General features: G+C 40.0%; 1 protein-coding gene across 2 annotated transcripts in view; it reads left to right on the plus strand.

The window, feature by feature from the left end:
- The window catches only part of LOC147153372 (plexin-A1-like), a 208,683-nt gene that overhangs the window by 104,028 nt on the left and 86,148 nt on the right, over positions 1-18,507 (plus strand). For both annotated transcript variants that reach the window (XM_086028906.1, XM_086028914.1), the window contains exon 4: positions 5,005-5,136. In XM_086028906.1, the coding sequence (XP_085885032.1) occupies positions 5,005-5,136 (132 nt within the window). The remainder of the gene's footprint in view (positions 1-5,004; positions 5,137-18,507) is intronic.

Below are 18,507 nucleotides of genomic sequence, written 5' to 3' on the forward strand. Positions count from 1 at the left end.
TTGAATATTGAATATGAGGAGGTAAATAATGAGCTATTTTAATTAAAGTTAGAAAATGGGAGACAGAAAGGAGAGAGATAAACAAAGGGAGCATGAGCATAATGGAGGTAAGTGCCATTAATCAAGAAATGTTTGCTACTATTATTTTCTTTTATTTAATTTACATACTCATATGTAGCATACTATTACATCTTACATTTAGTACCGACTAAATCTGTATTCCCTTCATTGGCCATGGACACAGCAATGCCACTCCAATACTTACATCTTGTATGCTTCCTTGTCTTCATCGTCACCAAGGTTGTAGGCGTGTGGGATTTTGGTAGGTCTGTATAATTTGTAGTTCTGTTTCATGAAGTGTCTATGTGAGTACTTTATCTGTAATTCCTCAGAATGGTGTGAAATAAATAGTGTTCTGGTAGGTTACAGTGTCCTTTGTAATATCAGTGATAAACCTCCGGGGAATTCGGGACACAGAGTGGTTTGAGTAAAGTTAAGGTGAGGAAAGAGGGTACTGATATACATTTTACATTTTAGCTCCAAAGTCAGTTTCTAAACCCTTTTTAAAAAATCACCATTACGTTTAGTTGTATGTAAAAGAGACCATTAATTGGTGTACTCATACGGTTTTCTCAAATGGCTATGGTAGGGTTTAATATACGTAGTATTGCACAGTCTTTAGTAGAAGCCGTTTGGGCATTGGACTTGTTTTCATGGACACAAACCCTAACCTCAAGGACTAGCCATTTTCAAGTGATGATTCAATATAAGATCATATAAAAATAATACTATTTTAATGATCCCCAGAGGGGTAATTCAGGTGTGTGTAAATCGCAAAAACAGCAGCATGCAGCAGATTGCTTAAAAAAAATAAGGGGGGAAAAAAAGAACAGAATAAAACTACATACCGGAAGTAAGAAACTGGTATATGCAGTGACTCACCACAAAGTTCTGAGGCTGGGGGTTCAAATATTGCCTCCAACTTTTCTGTGTGGAGTTTGCATGTTTTCCTTGTACTCCTGCTTCCTGCCGCACTCCAAACACGTGCATGTTAAGTTAATAGGAGACACTAAAATGCCATTAGGATTGAATGTGAATGCAAATGCTTGCTTGTCTTGTTGTTTGTCTCTCTGTGCCCCGTAGAGGAGTCAAATCCAGGTCCAAAAAGTAAAAACCCTCCCGCAGTTTGACTTTGGCCACAGGTGTAGGCGCTCCCAGAGAGCTTGTTTACCTGCCGGTTGAGTAGAAACACCTGTAGCTATAGCCAAGCTGTGGCAGGGTTTTTACTTTCTGTACCTGGATTTGACACCTCTGGTGCACCAAACTCAGTTTGGCTAGGCTCAAGAACACCCTAAGATGGATGGATGAAGTCCTTTTGTAACAAAATTGCAAACACAGTCATACTAATATTGCTGACAATAGTTCAAGTTCAATCATAGTGTAGTGTTTACTTTTTGCAATAGTTCGTCCTAAATTCTCACAGTCGCATTAATCAAACTCCTGCAGGTACTCCTGCCAGATTAAGAAATATGCTGCACGGCTCATGCCAACCCTGTCAGGCTGGATTTGGTTGCCTTTGATAATGGCCCCCAAAATAGAATGCTCGAAAGACCCACATATCATTTGTAGTCTCTTTTTGGCTCCAAGCAGAAAAATAAGCTCTTGATGACACGCAGCATGACTCGTATGTGAGTGGAGAGACTCTTCTCTCACAGAACCTTGAATGTGTTAACACAAATATGAAAAGAAAAAAAATCCATTGTGCACCGGTACCACACATGTAGGCAGTGTGTCTCACGCATTTGAACAGAGGTCGTCAAGACTTTTTACTGTGGACTTCTGGTACATTCTCTAATAATTTACTTTTTCCTTATCCGATATCATTACTGCAAACTTTATGTATTGTACCATGGTTGCAGCGGGTTAGGGTGATTAAGGTCGAAGATAGAAATGTGTTAACTGGTGTCAGTAGTGTGCTGGATAGATGGGAAGAATATTTTGAGGAATGGTGGCTGTCGAGTTTTTGACCAGGTTGTTTAATAGAATTCTAGATGGTGAGAAGATGCCTGAGGAATGGAGGAAATGTTTTCTGGTACCCATTTTCAAGAACAAAAGTGATGTGCAGAATTGCAGGAACTATCGAGGATTCCAGTTGATGAGCCACACAATGAAGTTATGGGAAGGAGTAGTGGAAGGTAGACTCAGGACAGGAGAGAGTTTGTGAACAACAGTATGGTTTCATGCCTAGGAAGAGTATTACGGATGCATTATTTGCCTGAGGGTGTTGATGGACAAGTACAGAGAAGGTCAGAAGAAACTCCGTTGTCTCTTTGTCAATCTAGCGAAAGCCTATGTCAGGGTACCCAGAAAGGAACCGCGGTACTGAATGAGGAAGTCTGGAGTGGCAGAGAAGTATGTTATAATCGTACATGACATGTACAATATGAGGTTAGCGGAACAGTGGCGAGGTGCGCTGTAGCTGTGACATAGGTTTAAGGTAGAGGTGGGACTGCATCAGGGATCAGCTCTACGCCCCTTTTCTTTTCAATAGTAAGGATAGGTTGACAGATGAGGTTAAACTGGAGTCCCCATGGACTATGATGTGATCTGTAGTGAAAGTAGGGAGCAGGTGGAGGAACGTTTAGAAAGGTGGAGGCATGCGCTGGAAAAGAGAGGAATGCATATAAGTAGAAGTAAGTAAGTAAGCATCTGTTTGGGTTTTATGCTGGTACTCCGGCTTCATCTCACATTCCGTATAACATGAACGTTAGGTTAGATGAAGATTCACAATTTTTAATCGGTGGGAATGTCAGTGTGAATGAAAATAGTTATTTTTTTCTCTGTGAGCCCTCTGATTGGGTGGCAACCGATTCCGGGTGTGTGCTACCTCTTGCCCAACGACAGCCATGGTCCAGCTCACCCGCAACGCAAAAAAAGTCTAGCATTATGGAAATGAGGCCTTCCATCTAGACTTTGTAGGTCGCAGGAGGGGAGCAGAAACCTGCAGGCTATTTGAAGAGATGTGAGTGTATACGCTCACCTGTGCCACTCTGCATCCCTTCCGTGCCAACTGACCTGAATCCCCCTCCAACTGCCCTCTGCCCCGAGCTGTAGGGCTACTCGCCTGTCGTTGATCACATTCCCACATAATTTTGGACTCTAATCTTCACAAATGCCTGCTTTGAATAACAATTTCCACCTCAGTGTGTGCGTGTGTGTGTGTGTGGGGGTGTGCGTGTGTGTGTGTGTGTAGGTGTGTGTCGGGTTGTGTGTGACAGTGTGCGTGATTGTGAGAGGACCTGCACTGTGAGCAGTATAACATGGAATGCAAAAGTGTTGTATTACCTTTTGTTAATTGTAGATGTTCTCAAATCATTTAAAATCACCTTCACAGCAATGGACAATTTAAAGTCTTCACTTTTCCTGAACGTTTCCATAGTGGTCATATTAAAATTGTCACAAAGTCAGGTAAACTTTTGTGAGCCTTGTTACCCCTGCTCTTTCAAGTTGATGTATTTATTTAAAGAACAAAAGTGAAGTGAGTAGCTTTCCTTGTTCAAGTTCCTCTTCACACAAAGCGTTTGATTCCATTCTGTTGTAAATTTAGAGGCAAATACCTGACATTTTGCTTTATAGAATAAAATCTTGGGATTATTTTTGATAAAACATCCCGCTGAGAAACTTCACAAAGCGGATTTATCAATGCACTTGCCTTTTATACAAAGTGGATTTCTGCTCTTAAGAAACAAGCGTACCCACTGTGTTGACAGGCCAAACCTTCTGTTAAAAAAAATATTAAGGCAACTCTGTTGGTGGTTTGACAGATACAAAACACCTGCACGCTTTGTTGAGACCAGAAGAGGAAAATACGGAAAGATGTGTGTGTGTGTGGGTGTGTGTGTGTATGGGTGTGTGCGGGTGTGTGTGTGTGTGTGGAGGAAAAGTATAAAGTTTTGGAAGGCTATGGCGAAAATTTAGACAATGAGAGGAGCGGGAGTTAAAATAATGTATTTAAAGCGGAAGTCAACGCAAACTTTTTTTTTTCAAAATATGTTCTATGCAAGCCCCCTAGTTGAAACAGGGCATTCTGATAAATATTGCGTGAAATAACGTTTAATCCACTCGTTTTCAGCCTTTTCTGGGGGCAGCCATTTTGTCTTCTGTCGACTGAAAATGACATCACAACTGCTCACAACGACCACTCACGGCTCAGATTCTGAAATCAGATCAGCCGTGATTAGTCGTTGTGAGCAGGTGTAATGTCATTTTCAGTCGACAGAACAAAAAAATGGCCGCACCCGGAGATGGCTATAAACGAGTGCATTTTGCTGCTTAACTTATATTCCACACACGCAAAATTAATCAGAATGCCGTGTTTCATCTAGTGGGCATGCTGGGAACATATTTTTGAAAAAAATGTGTTTGGGTTGACCTCCGCTTTAAGTATTGCTATGTTGGGCATATTTGACAATATGGATTTGGATTGGATTTTTGGAAAAGTATTAATTTTATCTGATTATTTATGAGCTTTGATCATTTTAGTGTGTTTAAAGATTGTTCAAGCCAACATTGAACAACCACAGTAATGTTAGTCCGGATTGCAACACGAACACATTGGTGTACTGGCTGGAGCACCATATTCTTTAGGCAGGGGATACATTAGCCACTAATAGATTAACACTATTTACACCAACACACGCTCAAAACTTTGTCTTTTAAACTTTATCACAGATTTTGATTGGATGTTAGTTTGTTTGTTATTTATTTGCTTATTTATTCCAAAATGAGGTATATACATTTCATGAGTGTGTGACACAATGACACATTTTTGCTCGTGTGAAATCTGATTTGGCAGTTTTGAATAAGCAATTATGCCACTTAGGGGCCTGGCACATTACGGTTTTTCAAACAAACGCACCAGATGGAAATCTTTGCTCAATAAACAATAGGGTGGCATTTTAAAATGAAAAATGACATTGTCTTTTTCTGCTTGATTTCTCCTAGATCCTTGTCAACTCAGTTTCCCAGCCGGCTTTGCTCTATGAAAACGTCCTTGTGCGTGACGGCAGCCCCATCCTGAAAGATTTGCTCTTCAGCCCAGATCACCAATACTTGTACACTCTCACTGATCAACAGGTAAAGTGTGAACATACTCACAGGACGGATATTTCCCACTGCTGTTATGACCTTAAAAATCTCAGATTCGATGGTATAGGCCTACATCTATCATCCATCCATTTTCCAAACCTGCAAAAAAAAGTGGAAAAAAAGCAGAAAAGAAATGTATTTAAAAATGTTCTGACAAATGCATCATTCAAATTAGTCAATGGAATCAGCGACTAGTGCTAGTCAGTGTTCAAGTCGTAGGGGCGCCACCCAGACAAAACGTCTCATCCCACTGTCCATCTGTGTCTGCAACTCAACCACATAAACATTTAATTTCTTGTCAATGCCACATGAAGCAGATTCTGCAGAGGCGGTTGTCATGAGGCTTTGCATCTTTGCCGTGGACAGACAACGTGTAGATGCTCATTTTAATTGAGTTCTTATTGATAAGCCAGCACTTTTGAGCCAAGCTACAGAGAAACAAAGACCTTTTTAAACCATCAGTTTGAAATAGTGGAACATCGCTGTCATAAAAAATTCCTGAATTTTCTGTGCAATAATGATATGTCATGCCACTCATGTCCAAGTCTGCAACAAAAAGTTTTCACATAAGAATGTGTGTCACTGAGCTCAAGCAGAAAGGCATTCAGAGCCGATAAGCGTGAGCACCCATTCAGATTGGCATATCCAGTGGTCATAACAAAACACGAAGCTTGCTAAGGGACACTAGATGTATGTAAATACTTTATGTTCTTGAATTTCACCATCAATGTTGAAATAATTAGAGCGATCATTGATAGAATCCATTTATTTTTCCTTTTTGACTTCTGCGATGTGGGAGCGAAGGGCTGGTGTTGATACACGCATTAACCCGAGCGTATCAGGGCACTATCATCGCTACGTAGCATATAAATTCATTTAGTATGACCCGTTGCATTGCTTTTCTTTTCATCCCCTTCTCATTCCTTACCTGCACGACTCTTATCTCATAACAGCTAATGACCGCGCTGTGATAACCTTCAGTGAGACATTCCCGGCACATAGACGGAACTGCCTCGTGAGTGCCGTGTAATTTACCAAAGATTAGACATAATTGACTTCCATGTGTCTGGATGAGCACAGTGAAGAAGTCTCGTGTAATTGATACAAATGGACAGTGTTGGTCTGACTGGGGAATTAAGCCTGTCCATCAAAGGAGGCAGAGCCAAGAGAGAGGCTTAGACCGTACCAAGGAGGAGCTGCATGAATACATACAGAGTATAAAGAGAAGGGTGCACACATGCAACTAATTTGATAACGTGGGCTTTCATAGATGTCTGATCGAGAGCACAACCCCAAAGGTGTTTTTATACGAAATATAACAACACCAACTAAACAATTGTTCTAAAAATCCCAAACTCGGAATGGACAGCCACACACACAGTTTTTCGACACTCTAATTTTCATAAGCACTAAAAACAAAGATGCGATGAAAACATTTTGCAAAAACTGTTATTAGAGATGATAAATTTCACCATTATCATTGCATTTGTTTCCAGTAAGCATCCTGTATTGTGAATCTAGCATTGCTCAGCAGTGTTTGAAGCTGTCAAGTCATTCGTGTTCTAAGTGTTCCCATAGGTTTCCTCTTATTTGCTATCTACATTATAGCAATTGGTTCTTGGCACCAGAAAAGTTATTTTCAATTATTAAAGCCTAGTGTTTCATTATTTGATGAGCAACAATATGTCTACTACATTTATGTGAGTGTTAGCGCTCCGACCGTGGGGAAGACAGGATAAAAGCCTTGTAAAAACCACAATGCTTGCATGGAAAGATGGACCACAGTGATACTCTCATGTAAGCGTCAATAAGCATAAGTGGGAAGTACTGTCTACATATATGCATGTATGATCCTCTTCGACCCTTCCTAGAAGAGACAGAGAAAAAAACGATCTCTGTTTGAATCACATAATTGCAGTTCCCCTCTAAAGCTAGAACACCGACAATATTCACAACCATTCTCTGAATCTGACAGAAAGCGTGGAGTGAGTGTGCGTGACATAGAGGTGGAATAATATAATTGGTTTGTTGGATTTGCCCTATTTCCTTCTGTAATTCTTCTTGTGTGATTTCTTTATTTTGTTTTGGATCCAAGATAGAGCTCAGGAGGAAGTGCTCTTCCGTTAGGGGCTTCAGACAGCATAAGGTCTCACTCCTACTTCATGCATTCAACATGAAAGGGAACCAGAAGCCTCCCTGGCCTGCTGATTTAGAGCATTGTCGGCCCCTGAGGCTTTTGGACTATGCGGTCGTGTTTAATAATATGTCCTAGTTTGACAGTGGTGACCAAGCTCATTGGTGTTGACAAAATTTCAGTTTCTGAAGGCATACACATCTGAAGACCAACAATTATTTACTCCGAACCTTGCAAAAAGGAACATCCTGTTGCTGTTTGAGGGTAGTTCAGATGACCTGACTGTGCTCATCTTACTTTAGTTCAACATTTATTTCAGTGGTTTTGGGCAAGTACCGATACTAGCCTTTTCGGTATCGGGTACTCCTGGAAGCTGCCAATATGAGTAACCGATATTGAGAGCTGGGCATTTCACCTATGTGACGGACAGGCCCATTTTGTAGGCGATAAACGATAGACGAGAACCTTAAACAAAATAGAAGGATTAATCCCATTTTCCCATCTATGTCATCCTCTATGGTCTATTTTCGTGTTGTAGCTTCAATGGGCGCGGCAAGGTTTCCGTTTCCCGTTGGCCGCGGCCGAAGCTTCTGGGTCCTAAAAGGAGACACTTTTAGTCTGGTCGCGGTGAGGCTTCCACGCCACGGTGAGGCTGCCATGCCACGGTGAATGTTTAATTCCAAATGTCGATCAGCCGTGTTTGGGGGCGGGGGTTGGTGTTGCGAGTGGAAATTGGTCGGCGTTTGTAGATGGAAACGCAAACGGTGGACCGGCCTATAGGCGATTACTATTTGTTCCAGCCAGACAAAAAGGCGGATAATCTAATACTTTACCATACACAAACATTGTGGATTTATTACGACTTTCAAAAAAGCTAAACTAAAGGTGCCTGAACTGTTGAATGCATATTCGCCAATATTATCTTGCCATCTTGACCATAGCAAAACACGCATATTTGGAAGAGATTAAACAGTGACTGTTGCCCTTAACGTTTCCCATTGTTGTTGAAGGAAAAAAAAATGGCTGTATTGAAATGCAGATTTCAATCATTCATACTCCACTGCGAAATTTGTATCTGGTCTGAGATCAAATAAATACAGCCAAGCCGGAATTGCAATGTCACTTGGACAGATGGCGATTTTGGCTTTACTTAAGCATACAAGGGACTATTTGATATTTGTCGCTCTTATCTCTCGCAACAAATCAGGGTGAATACACATGGACCATGCAAGTCTCTGCCAAAGACCTTTACTACTTCAATCTTGCTTTACTTCTCCCACTTTTTTACTGCTGTATTCTACCAAAAATCACCTAGACATTATGGCACTAACTGTACACTAACCCTATGTTCCACTTTAGTGATAGTTAAATGTTTAATACTGAACACAATTTCCTTGAGTTAGGTTAATGAATCAGTGTGTTATTCCACAAATTGTGCCATTTTTCAGGATTAATTAGTAAGATTAGTGATTGGACTCGGGTCCCTGATATACTGGAGAATACTACAGAAATAAGCAAATTTAGTGATAAAAACATAATCTCACTTAAAATAAGATCACTGCTGTGAATAAATCTTATGTCCATTCACCCTTTGGACCTTGGTTGTGAAGTAATGTCACCTCAGCCAAACAGTACAAGCAGCTCTTTTTTACATTGCATATTCAACGCTTCTTTTATTATTGTACATTATACTGATACTGAACATCCAAAACAGACACAGAAGATCCATTCCTGATTCTAGGGTAATAATCACTCGTTGTCATCCTTTATAAGATCATTCAGCTGAAATCTCACAAAACAGCATCTCAAAGTCTCTAATTTTGTGTGACTTTAAAGGATTTTATGTCCCCTTTAAAATGTTTTCGGTGTTGTATTATAGCAGCTCTACTGTGCTTCACTGTTGTGAGAACATATAGGAATGGCTCCTATCAATCCTACCACAAGAGTCAGTCTTGAATGTTTCAATGTGCACTTACTGAAGTGCTGTATATACAATCATCTTTTTTGTCTCCTCCGCCCTCCTTCTCCTGCTACTCCTCATTCTAGCCTGCCTCTCTCCGCGTTGAATAATAGAAATGCCAAGTGATGAGAGCTCAAACATAAAAAAGACCATTTCCCAGCTTGACAGAGCAATTTACCTTCCCCCATATTCATTCGCTCACGTAATTAAAAGTGTTGGATTGGACTATCTTTGTCCCAGAGGTGACCCTCCTCTCCTACACAGGCACGCATGCACATATACACACACACACACACACGCACACACGCACACACATTGGAAGTTAATATAAGAGTGCCTGCTTTGCGACGAAGTGACTTTTTGATTAGCTAATGCAAGATTTACACATGGCTATCCTTATCTCACACACATACATTTCCATCATTTACACAACACTCAAAGGTTGTTTATTCGTCACTTCCAGTAAATTCTGTGACATCACATATTTTTCACCTCATAAAAAATGAGCAAAGGCTTAAGTCAATTTAGCCACTACAGTAATTTTACCATTACATGTTCCAATCGTCCCTATCTAACAAAATACATTTTTCATCATGTCACCATCACCCTTAGTAGTTAATGTCACTGATGCAGGAATGTTTCCTCACACTCTCTGCATGTTCCCGTGAATGACATCATCCAATTCGTCATGAACTTCACAGCTTGCAATGTATTGATTTCCAGTGTAATTTACCCTCTTCTCATGTAATCACCAGCCATGATTCTACTCGATGTGTCCTCATGGATGAATTGGAAATTGTAAAAAAAAAAAAGACCATTTTCCATCAGTGTGAGTGCCACTGCCCCTGTGTGAGCATTTCACGTGTGGCATCATCCTCCAATGAAAATTCACAGTTGATGCAAAATACTCAACAAACATGCAGGCACAGACGTTCATATCACGTGTGAGGAAAACACTATTTGGTTACTATATTTTTATTTTTACGTTTTTTCCTAATATCTTGAATATTTGTCCCATGCAAATGCTATATTCATTTTTTTTCCCCCACGTCATTTTATCAAACAAAATGTTTCCCCTCATGAGGTTGTTGTTTTACATATTGTGTGTACAGTGTATACTGCGTCATTCTAAACACATAATATTACTATAATATTTTATTGGAAGGCTTTTAAAATATTAAATCTTTAATATATGTTTTAAAATTGAAAATTGTTTATTTACAATTAATAAATAGTTGTTTTTTTTTTTTAAAAGACTATGCAGGCAAAGTTAACTAATTAACACAAAGGGGAAGGTCATGCCTCTTTTCCTGTAAAACGGATTCATGAGGTGACCTCTTGGCAGCTAATGGTTTCACCTCTTCCTCCTTGGGGATGCTCAGACAGTGACATAACGAGCTGATGATGCAGCTCTGTCTATCGATTTGACTAGCCTTCAGAAACACGTGAAGATGTGAAATAGCGCACAATGGAGAAATGCTAAGCCTGGCAACACATTAAAGAAACTTAATTTTAAATTCACTCAGCATTAATGCACTTAAAGGTCAATGGGGAAAATACACCATATTTCTTTATAAAATCATCATCTTTGGTGTTTTGTTACCAAAGCTACCAAAGGCAGTGTACAGGCGGAATGGTGTGAAGACGTAGGAATTTTCACTAAGTGCCCTTTCGCCCATGTTTCACACCGAGTAAGTACCAATATGAAACATTATAAAATACTTTTTTCTTTGTGATTATTTAATGCCTATCCAAGATGTTATAATATAATGTCATTCTTCAATGTTAAAAGATGCTTATATAAACAATATAAGATTTTTTTTTAAATTTAATTTCAGCTGGTGGTGTGCCGCTGGATTTTTTTCAATGAAATAAATGTGCCTTGACTCAAAAGAGTTTATAAAAGCACTGGTCTAGAGGACCTTGATCATAGGTATGAGAAAAAAAGCAAACTTTTTATCCTGGGTTTAAAAGCATTTACATTCAGGGCTGACTTCACTTCTGTTGGCAGCTTACCCATTTGTGTGCGGCATAATTGCTAAATGCAGCTTCACCATGTTTACCTTGAACTCTCAGTTCCACTAATTGACCCAAGTCTGCAGATCTCAGATCCCCACAGGGTTTATATTCAATCAGCATTTCATTAATGTATTCAGGACCCAAAGCATTTAGTGATTTATAGACCAGTAGCAAAATTTTAAAATCTATTCTACAGTTAATCGGGAGCCAGTGTGAAGCCTTTGGGACTGGAGTAATATGTTCTGATCTTTTTGTTCTGATAAGAACCGGAGCTGCAGTGTTCTGAATGAGCTGCAGCTGTTTGATGCTCTTTTGAGGGAGACCAGTAAGAACTACGGGAATTACTAGAATTGCAGAAGAATTACTTGAATAATTATTTGAATGAGTACTTTTACTTTTACCAGAGTCATTTTTTATACATGTAATTGTACTTTTAGTCAAGTACAGAATGCCAGTACTTTTCCCATCCCTGTTAAGAACACACAACTCAATTTGTCTCAGGTAGCTTGAGCCACTCTAGTACTAGAAAAGCCACTATGAAAAAGAAAAAAAAGGAAAAACATGCATTGAGCATATAAACACTGGTGTAGAGAGTCATTGAGCAATTTAAGGGGACCAGTAGTGTAGTAATACTGCCACAATGACAAATGTGCAAATGATGCGGAGTCATCAAACACCTTAAAGTGGTGTGTCGTAGTGTGAAATTCTGATCAACAACAGTTATGCAAATAATGCAAAATAAGGCGGACTTCCATTGGCGCTTAGTGAAGTAGTGTGGAGGTTGCCAGCATTTAAAACAAGCGTGAGGAAGAGTCAGTCCAGGTCAACTAAACCATATGCAATGTTAGATATTGTACTATTATTTATTATTGTTTTCTTCCGTTTCTCTGTTTTGATATTTGTGCACATGCAGGTTTAAATGTTTATGATAGGCAAAATACTTTGCGTTTCAATCATTTTAATAACATTTTAGCATATATCATGGTGCATGCTTCACTTCTGTGTAAACTCTTGTAAACTCTGTGGTTGCTGTATGTCTGAAAAAATAGAGGGAGAGAGAGTGATGAGAGCTGATCAGGATTTGATTTGTGAAACCGTCAAAGAGACAGTCTCTGAGAGAGTACGATGTCTTCATAGAGTTGAGAGCAATGACGTGACCAGGATAGAAACACGAAAATGTGCTGAAGTGTGTAAGTGAAACAAGTAGAGCAAGAACAATGAGATGGAGTAATTGCGTTGCTTTTATATAATTAATACAGTAGAATTTATGTTATTTCTGGCAAGCAAAGCGGTTTATTGGATTTGGTCACAATCTGCTAAATCTGTCAAGGATTTGTTTTCAAAAACATTTCAGGTGGCGATTTTTCTTCAATATTTCTAGCACTACTGTTCTAAGGACCACACCACGTTAACATCTTATAGCTTAGTTCTATCTGGTTTTCGGCAAAAATAAAACTCCCAAACTTTTACCACTGTGGGCTAGATGGGCGGACATAACTAATACGGATTAGATGTCGGCCCAGGACGGATTAATGATGGAGAGATCCTCTTGTCACGAGACAGCCCTTTCTCGTTTGTCTACCTCCACCAAGGTTGTCTCTGCCTATGTCTCCTTTTGATCTATGGCTTCATTTGCCGTGTTTTTCTGTGTAACCGGACAAAAGACAGATGGTAGCTGAACATAAACACAAAGGAAGAGGGGATGAGGAGAAATTGCATGGAATAAAGGAAACATTAACATTTGGGGAAAGTCATTCAGATCTACGTATTATGTTACAGTATCCGAGGCTGGACTGGCCCTTGGGCATGGCGGGCGGATGCTCGGTGGGCGGCATCTTCAGAGGCTTTTTTCTTGAATCCAGCCCATCTTGTAGTTTCACTACTTTTTATCTATATAGCTATTTACACACATTGTGTCCAGCTTTACTTGGCACATGTTGTAATCAAACATCATTACTTGTGTAAAAATGTTTTTGAATAAACACCTTACCCTAGTTGACTAAATGACCATGCTTGCCACAAAGTACACACAATATAGCTAAATAACAACAGTCATTTTATGGCTTTTCTCGCACTCTCTTGCTTTTTTGCATTAGAAAAACTATTTGTTGTTCTTGTTTGTATGGAAGTGTTGGTGTTGTTGTTACCTCACAGAAGTCATTCATCAGTTTGTTGCGGCACAGATATCGAAATTATATTTCAGCCGATAGCTGAACGGCATGGACCGTGCTTGGCTCACATGCGGACTGAGCCATTAAACACAATAAGTTTTCTCTCGCGTCTCCGCCATCCATCCTCTGCTGCGATCGTTCTTTGACCCTTCCCTTCCTCCCATCTACCACTGAAACAATGAATCCCTCTATCATAACCCAAACAAGAGAGGCTCATATGAAGCTGTTTTGTATTTCAAATAATTATCACAGTTCTCAAACTGCTGCTGGATGTTTATCGCACCAGTGGCGTCCTTCTCTATATCCACGGCTACCTGATCTTCTAATCCTCATTTTCTTTCCTTTCCCCTTCTTCCGCTGTCCACAAATGAATGTCTTTGCTGTAGCAAATAGGGCTGGGATGGAAATGCCATATTTGATTCCACAATGGTGGTTCATATTTACTCCGTAAGACACAAGGCTCACACTTTCCCATCCTATTATGTGTTTTCTCAAACTCAATGAAAGAACCATTTCATCATCCACCACCCAGTCACTAAAATCTCATTGTATTCCATTCTCTTTCTTTTGCGACTGTGCTTGAATGTGACGTGTTTTTTTTTTTTTTTTCATTCTCTCTCCCCCCTCTATCAGACAGTAATACTAACATGTTATTTGTCCAGGAGCCAAGTAATGACAGTAATCTGGTGCCATTTGGTGTGCTGTGGAAAAGGACGTGTTGGTAATGGTTGTATTATAATAGTCATCAGGTGCAGGTCACTATGAATCTGCTGTAAGCTATTGTGTTCACAATGTTCAGTATGAGAATGAAGAGAAAGATGCATTAGTGGCATGTGTTGTTTGTGTAAAAGCTGTCAATGGCTGTTGTGTGAAATAGCATAATACAGTATTTGGAAAATGTACCATTTGTTTGTCACAAAAGGTTTTCTTTTTGTCTTCAGTTTATTTTTTAGATAAACGTAATGAAATTATGGTATAGGAGATCACATTAAAAAACTACAACCTCTTGCCTTTCACCGTTTGTAGTTGCACAATTCTAGACCTATTACATTTAAATCTACACACATACACATACATTTACTAAGCAATTTATTAGATTACCTTTCACAGTTTAATAAGATCCCAACCATGAGGTCTGTCAAAATACAAACAAAGTATGTGCATTAGGGCTGTTCGATTTTGCCTAATAAGAAATGTGTTTCTCTCAAACCCGATTTTACGATTACGATTTCTTTGTAAAATAAAAAAAATAATTAAAAATGAAGTATTTTGAATGTCTTTTATTTGAACTTAATTTTTCTTTCTTTGAACTCAAAATGCCAGTCAATTTAAGTTCAATGAAGGGGATCGGCTGGCTAAAATGCAGCCTCCTACCAGCCCGACCAGAGCAGGTATGATTCAGAATGGTTCAGTTCTATTCCAGGCAATTTCCAAGTTTCAATCCTGGGCTCCGAGCTCACCATCAACCTGGCCAATTCCGTCAGTTGAGCATACGCTCCACTTCACTTCCTCACTCACTCGGCAGTCGGCTTAGATAGTCGGCTCCTGCAGCAAACAATCCCCCACGTGTCACTTTCTCCTCGGCCAGCGGACAATCCCTTCCGCATCCCAGCAATTGGATTGAACGCGCTACTCACGTGACCGCATGACAAACACGGAAGTAACCACCGGAAAACAGAGATCTTAATACGAAGAGAAGAGTAACAGAAAGTACAAATACGAAGAGAATGTACAAACAGAACACAATGCAGAAAGTACAACTGGGCTACATTTAGATACACCAAAAATAACAAAATCGAACGTGCCGATTTGAACGTTTTTAACATCATTATATCCAGAAAATTCGGTTACTCATCTGGGTAATCACATTGGAGTGTGTGGTTGCATGACATGACCACCATTATTATAAATTGATAAAGTAAGAGAAATCTAGATTGAGGGTAGTATTTAAATGTGATCTTTTAATGACAAAATTGACCTTCCTTAGGTATTTTACGTCAGTTTTATTTTTTTATCCGAAAAAAATCCTCATATGTATTTCCAAATGAATTTTTTAATAATAAAGAAATGGAAGTCAAATTCCTTGTGGTGGCTTTAGTGTGTAGGGCTCAGATGTGGGACCATTGGTAGTGTAGTGGTTCACAATGCTGACCAATGCCAGTGTGCTGTTCATTATCACCTCATGACTGACTAGTGATTAACATTTTTATTCTACTGAGATAGAATAATAACTAAACCAGGATATGATCATTTCAATCAGGTGTGTTGTAGCGGGGAGAGATGGAAAACATGCAGGATGGGTGCCCTTGAGGACCAGACTTGGTCAGAAAGGTTCAGTGACTAATTCACACTTGGTTTAGACAACACAATAAGGCTCACTACAAGGCTTGCATTTGAATGGTGGGACAATCATGAGTCTTTAGAGTCACTGAAACACAAGAAATGAATACTGAAGCTACTTTGTGTCTACAAATTGACTGAGATAACCATGCACAGAATGTTTGCAGAGGCAGACAATGTCCTGTTGCTACATTATAATGCCTAATTCGTCCAGAGTATCCACGTTTGGCACAGCTTGTTTTTGAAAAATCATCGCTTCCCTATTTTTTGTTGTTTTTCGTCAACAAGTTACCTGATTATGTTCAGTAGTCATTCCTAAACCACAATATGACAATAAAATATTCCAACCTTTGAAAAACCAACCAGAAATATGTTACAAGTGAGGGGTAGGTTTAGAAAAATGTCCATCTTGCTGGGAACCCGACTTAAAGTGCATAATGCCTCTCCCCAAAAAGTTTTTAAGTGTTCTTTTGTGCTTAACACATGTATACCAAGTATAAGAGAAGGTTTGATGAGTTGATGTTCACTTCTAAGCAAATGTCTATATTTTAAAACAATCTAAAGTTAGTGTGCCAAACTTATACGGTGGCCATTAAAGGGCAAGTGATCAACATTTTACTCGACTGAGATGGAGCCTCTGATGTGACTCCAAACAGGATATGTGGCGTAGAAAATGGCTGGCTGGCAGGATGGTTCAAATGGTGCCAAGTCAGTGTTTGTTTTATCTGACTTTGCTCATAAAACAATCAGCTAACCAACAAAGGAATAGACACAGTTGAAAGCTCATAGAATTAAACAGAAGAAAAACCTGGATGCCACCAGTTTGATCCCCCCCAAAAAAATCATTCAAACTGCTTTATGCCACCAAAATCTCGATGCAGGTCCTGAGACTCTGGCACTCACTCACCCACCTACTGCCATCCAAAATAGGAGTTATTTAACTGCAACGGAACAAGATAGTTTTACATGCTCTAATGGACCTTCCTTTGTGCTTATTGGCAGAATGAATTTGGAACAAAAAAAAAGGCTTTCCCCACACTGTGCCCACAAAGTTGACAGTATCGAATTGTCCAAAAATTACTTGAAAGTGGAACAACTACCTCCACTATTGACTTGTATCTCGAAATGTATATCCAAATGTTGAAGGATTTAGTAAAAAACACGAAGTTGAAAGTAGGGCACGGTGGGCGACTGGTTAGCATGGCCGCCTCACAGTTCAGAGGTCGTGGGTTTGATTCCGGCTCCGGCCTTCCTGTGTGGAGTTTGCATGTTCTCGTGGCATGCCTGCGTGGGTTTTCTCCAGGTACTCCGGTTTCCTCCCACATCCCAAAAACATGCATGGTATGTTAATTGAACATTCTAAATTGCCCCTAGGTGTGATTGTGAGTGAAAATGTTTATTGGTCTCTGTGTGCCCTGCGATTGGCTGGCAACCAGTTCAGGGTGTAACCCCTCCTACTGCCCGAAGACAGCTGGGATAGGCTCCAGCACCCCCGCGACCCTCGTGAGGATAAAGCGGTATAGATAATGGATGGGTGGATGGAAATTGAAAGTAAAGCACACAAACACAGAAACAATGTTGAGGAAGTTTTAAGACTGCACCATGCGGACGTTTTTTAATGCACATCATTACAAGGTGAACTCCCAGATAACATGCTATAAGACAAAGACTACCTGAAGAAACAGACTTCCCCCAAAGCACTTTCTCCTTGTATCTCCTTTCGGGGACATTTATTTGGCTGCTGTTTGAGGGATGGGTCTATTTACACAGCTTTATATAATATCCGTGTTAATACCCAAGATCTCAGGGCTCCTGACAGAAATCATTCATCCGTCATCTTATCGTAGACTTGCAGACACACGGATGCCAGACAGTCAAGATCTGTTTGACGAAATGAGTAATCTGTGATGTCTATCTGAATGGTTTGGTGTGCAAGGGCATTGTTTTTTATGGCATCTGTGAGTATTGAGCAACATTTCTTTCTGTGTGTGTTGTGTTCAGATGATGGACTTATCGAAGTGCAGGATTCATTTAAATAACTGGCTGTGGGTCAAATGTTTGCCCGTTTTGCATTTGGACTTTGTAAATGGTTAGATATCTTGACTGCTGATCCATAGTTGGATCTAGGAGGAGTAGTCGTAGCAATGGCAGGAGTAGAAGATGATTACGACTACGAGAAATACTGCACCCTCAGCAGCCAGATTTCATGGTCAGCCCATGGTGGTAACAATATGGGCTCTATATTCGGGTCCCCGTGCAAGTGTGGTGTAAAGCGCCGATTAACTGCGCATGGACCGGCTACACCAAGTGTTGGTTATTTTGCAGATGCATGCACCTTGGCGCGGTTAGAAATGGGCAGTTTGCGCCATTGTGGGCGTGAATGCAGCTGACTGAATTGGCTGACTTGATAGGCTGTTGCTATATTGATGAATGAAATACAATGACATCCACCACACTTATAGGTGGAGCTCAGAATCTGTTTTTCTGAACCTTGACAAATTCACCAAACACACGTTACACTACCTGCACCAATACTTAGACATTTTTCTCCAGCAGGCATAAAGCTTAGTCTACTTTCAGGCGCCAAATTGTCAGGTGTGCTGGGGCTTGTCAAAAAATACCCTTGGTATGCCAGAATGCCCAGCATGGTGCAGAGCCTGCACTCTACCAAGTTTGTCAACAGCTTCATTGGTGTCACACTGTCTTTGAAAAACCAAACGTGTTCTTGGACCTGA

This window comes from Filicampus tigris, chromosome 1 (assembly GCF_054856515.1).
Source record: "Filicampus tigris isolate MCC_2025a chromosome 1, RoL_Ftig_1.0, whole genome shotgun sequence".
In the NCBI taxonomy this organism is placed as follows: Eukaryota; Metazoa; Chordata; class Actinopteri; order Syngnathiformes; family Syngnathidae; genus Filicampus; species Filicampus tigris.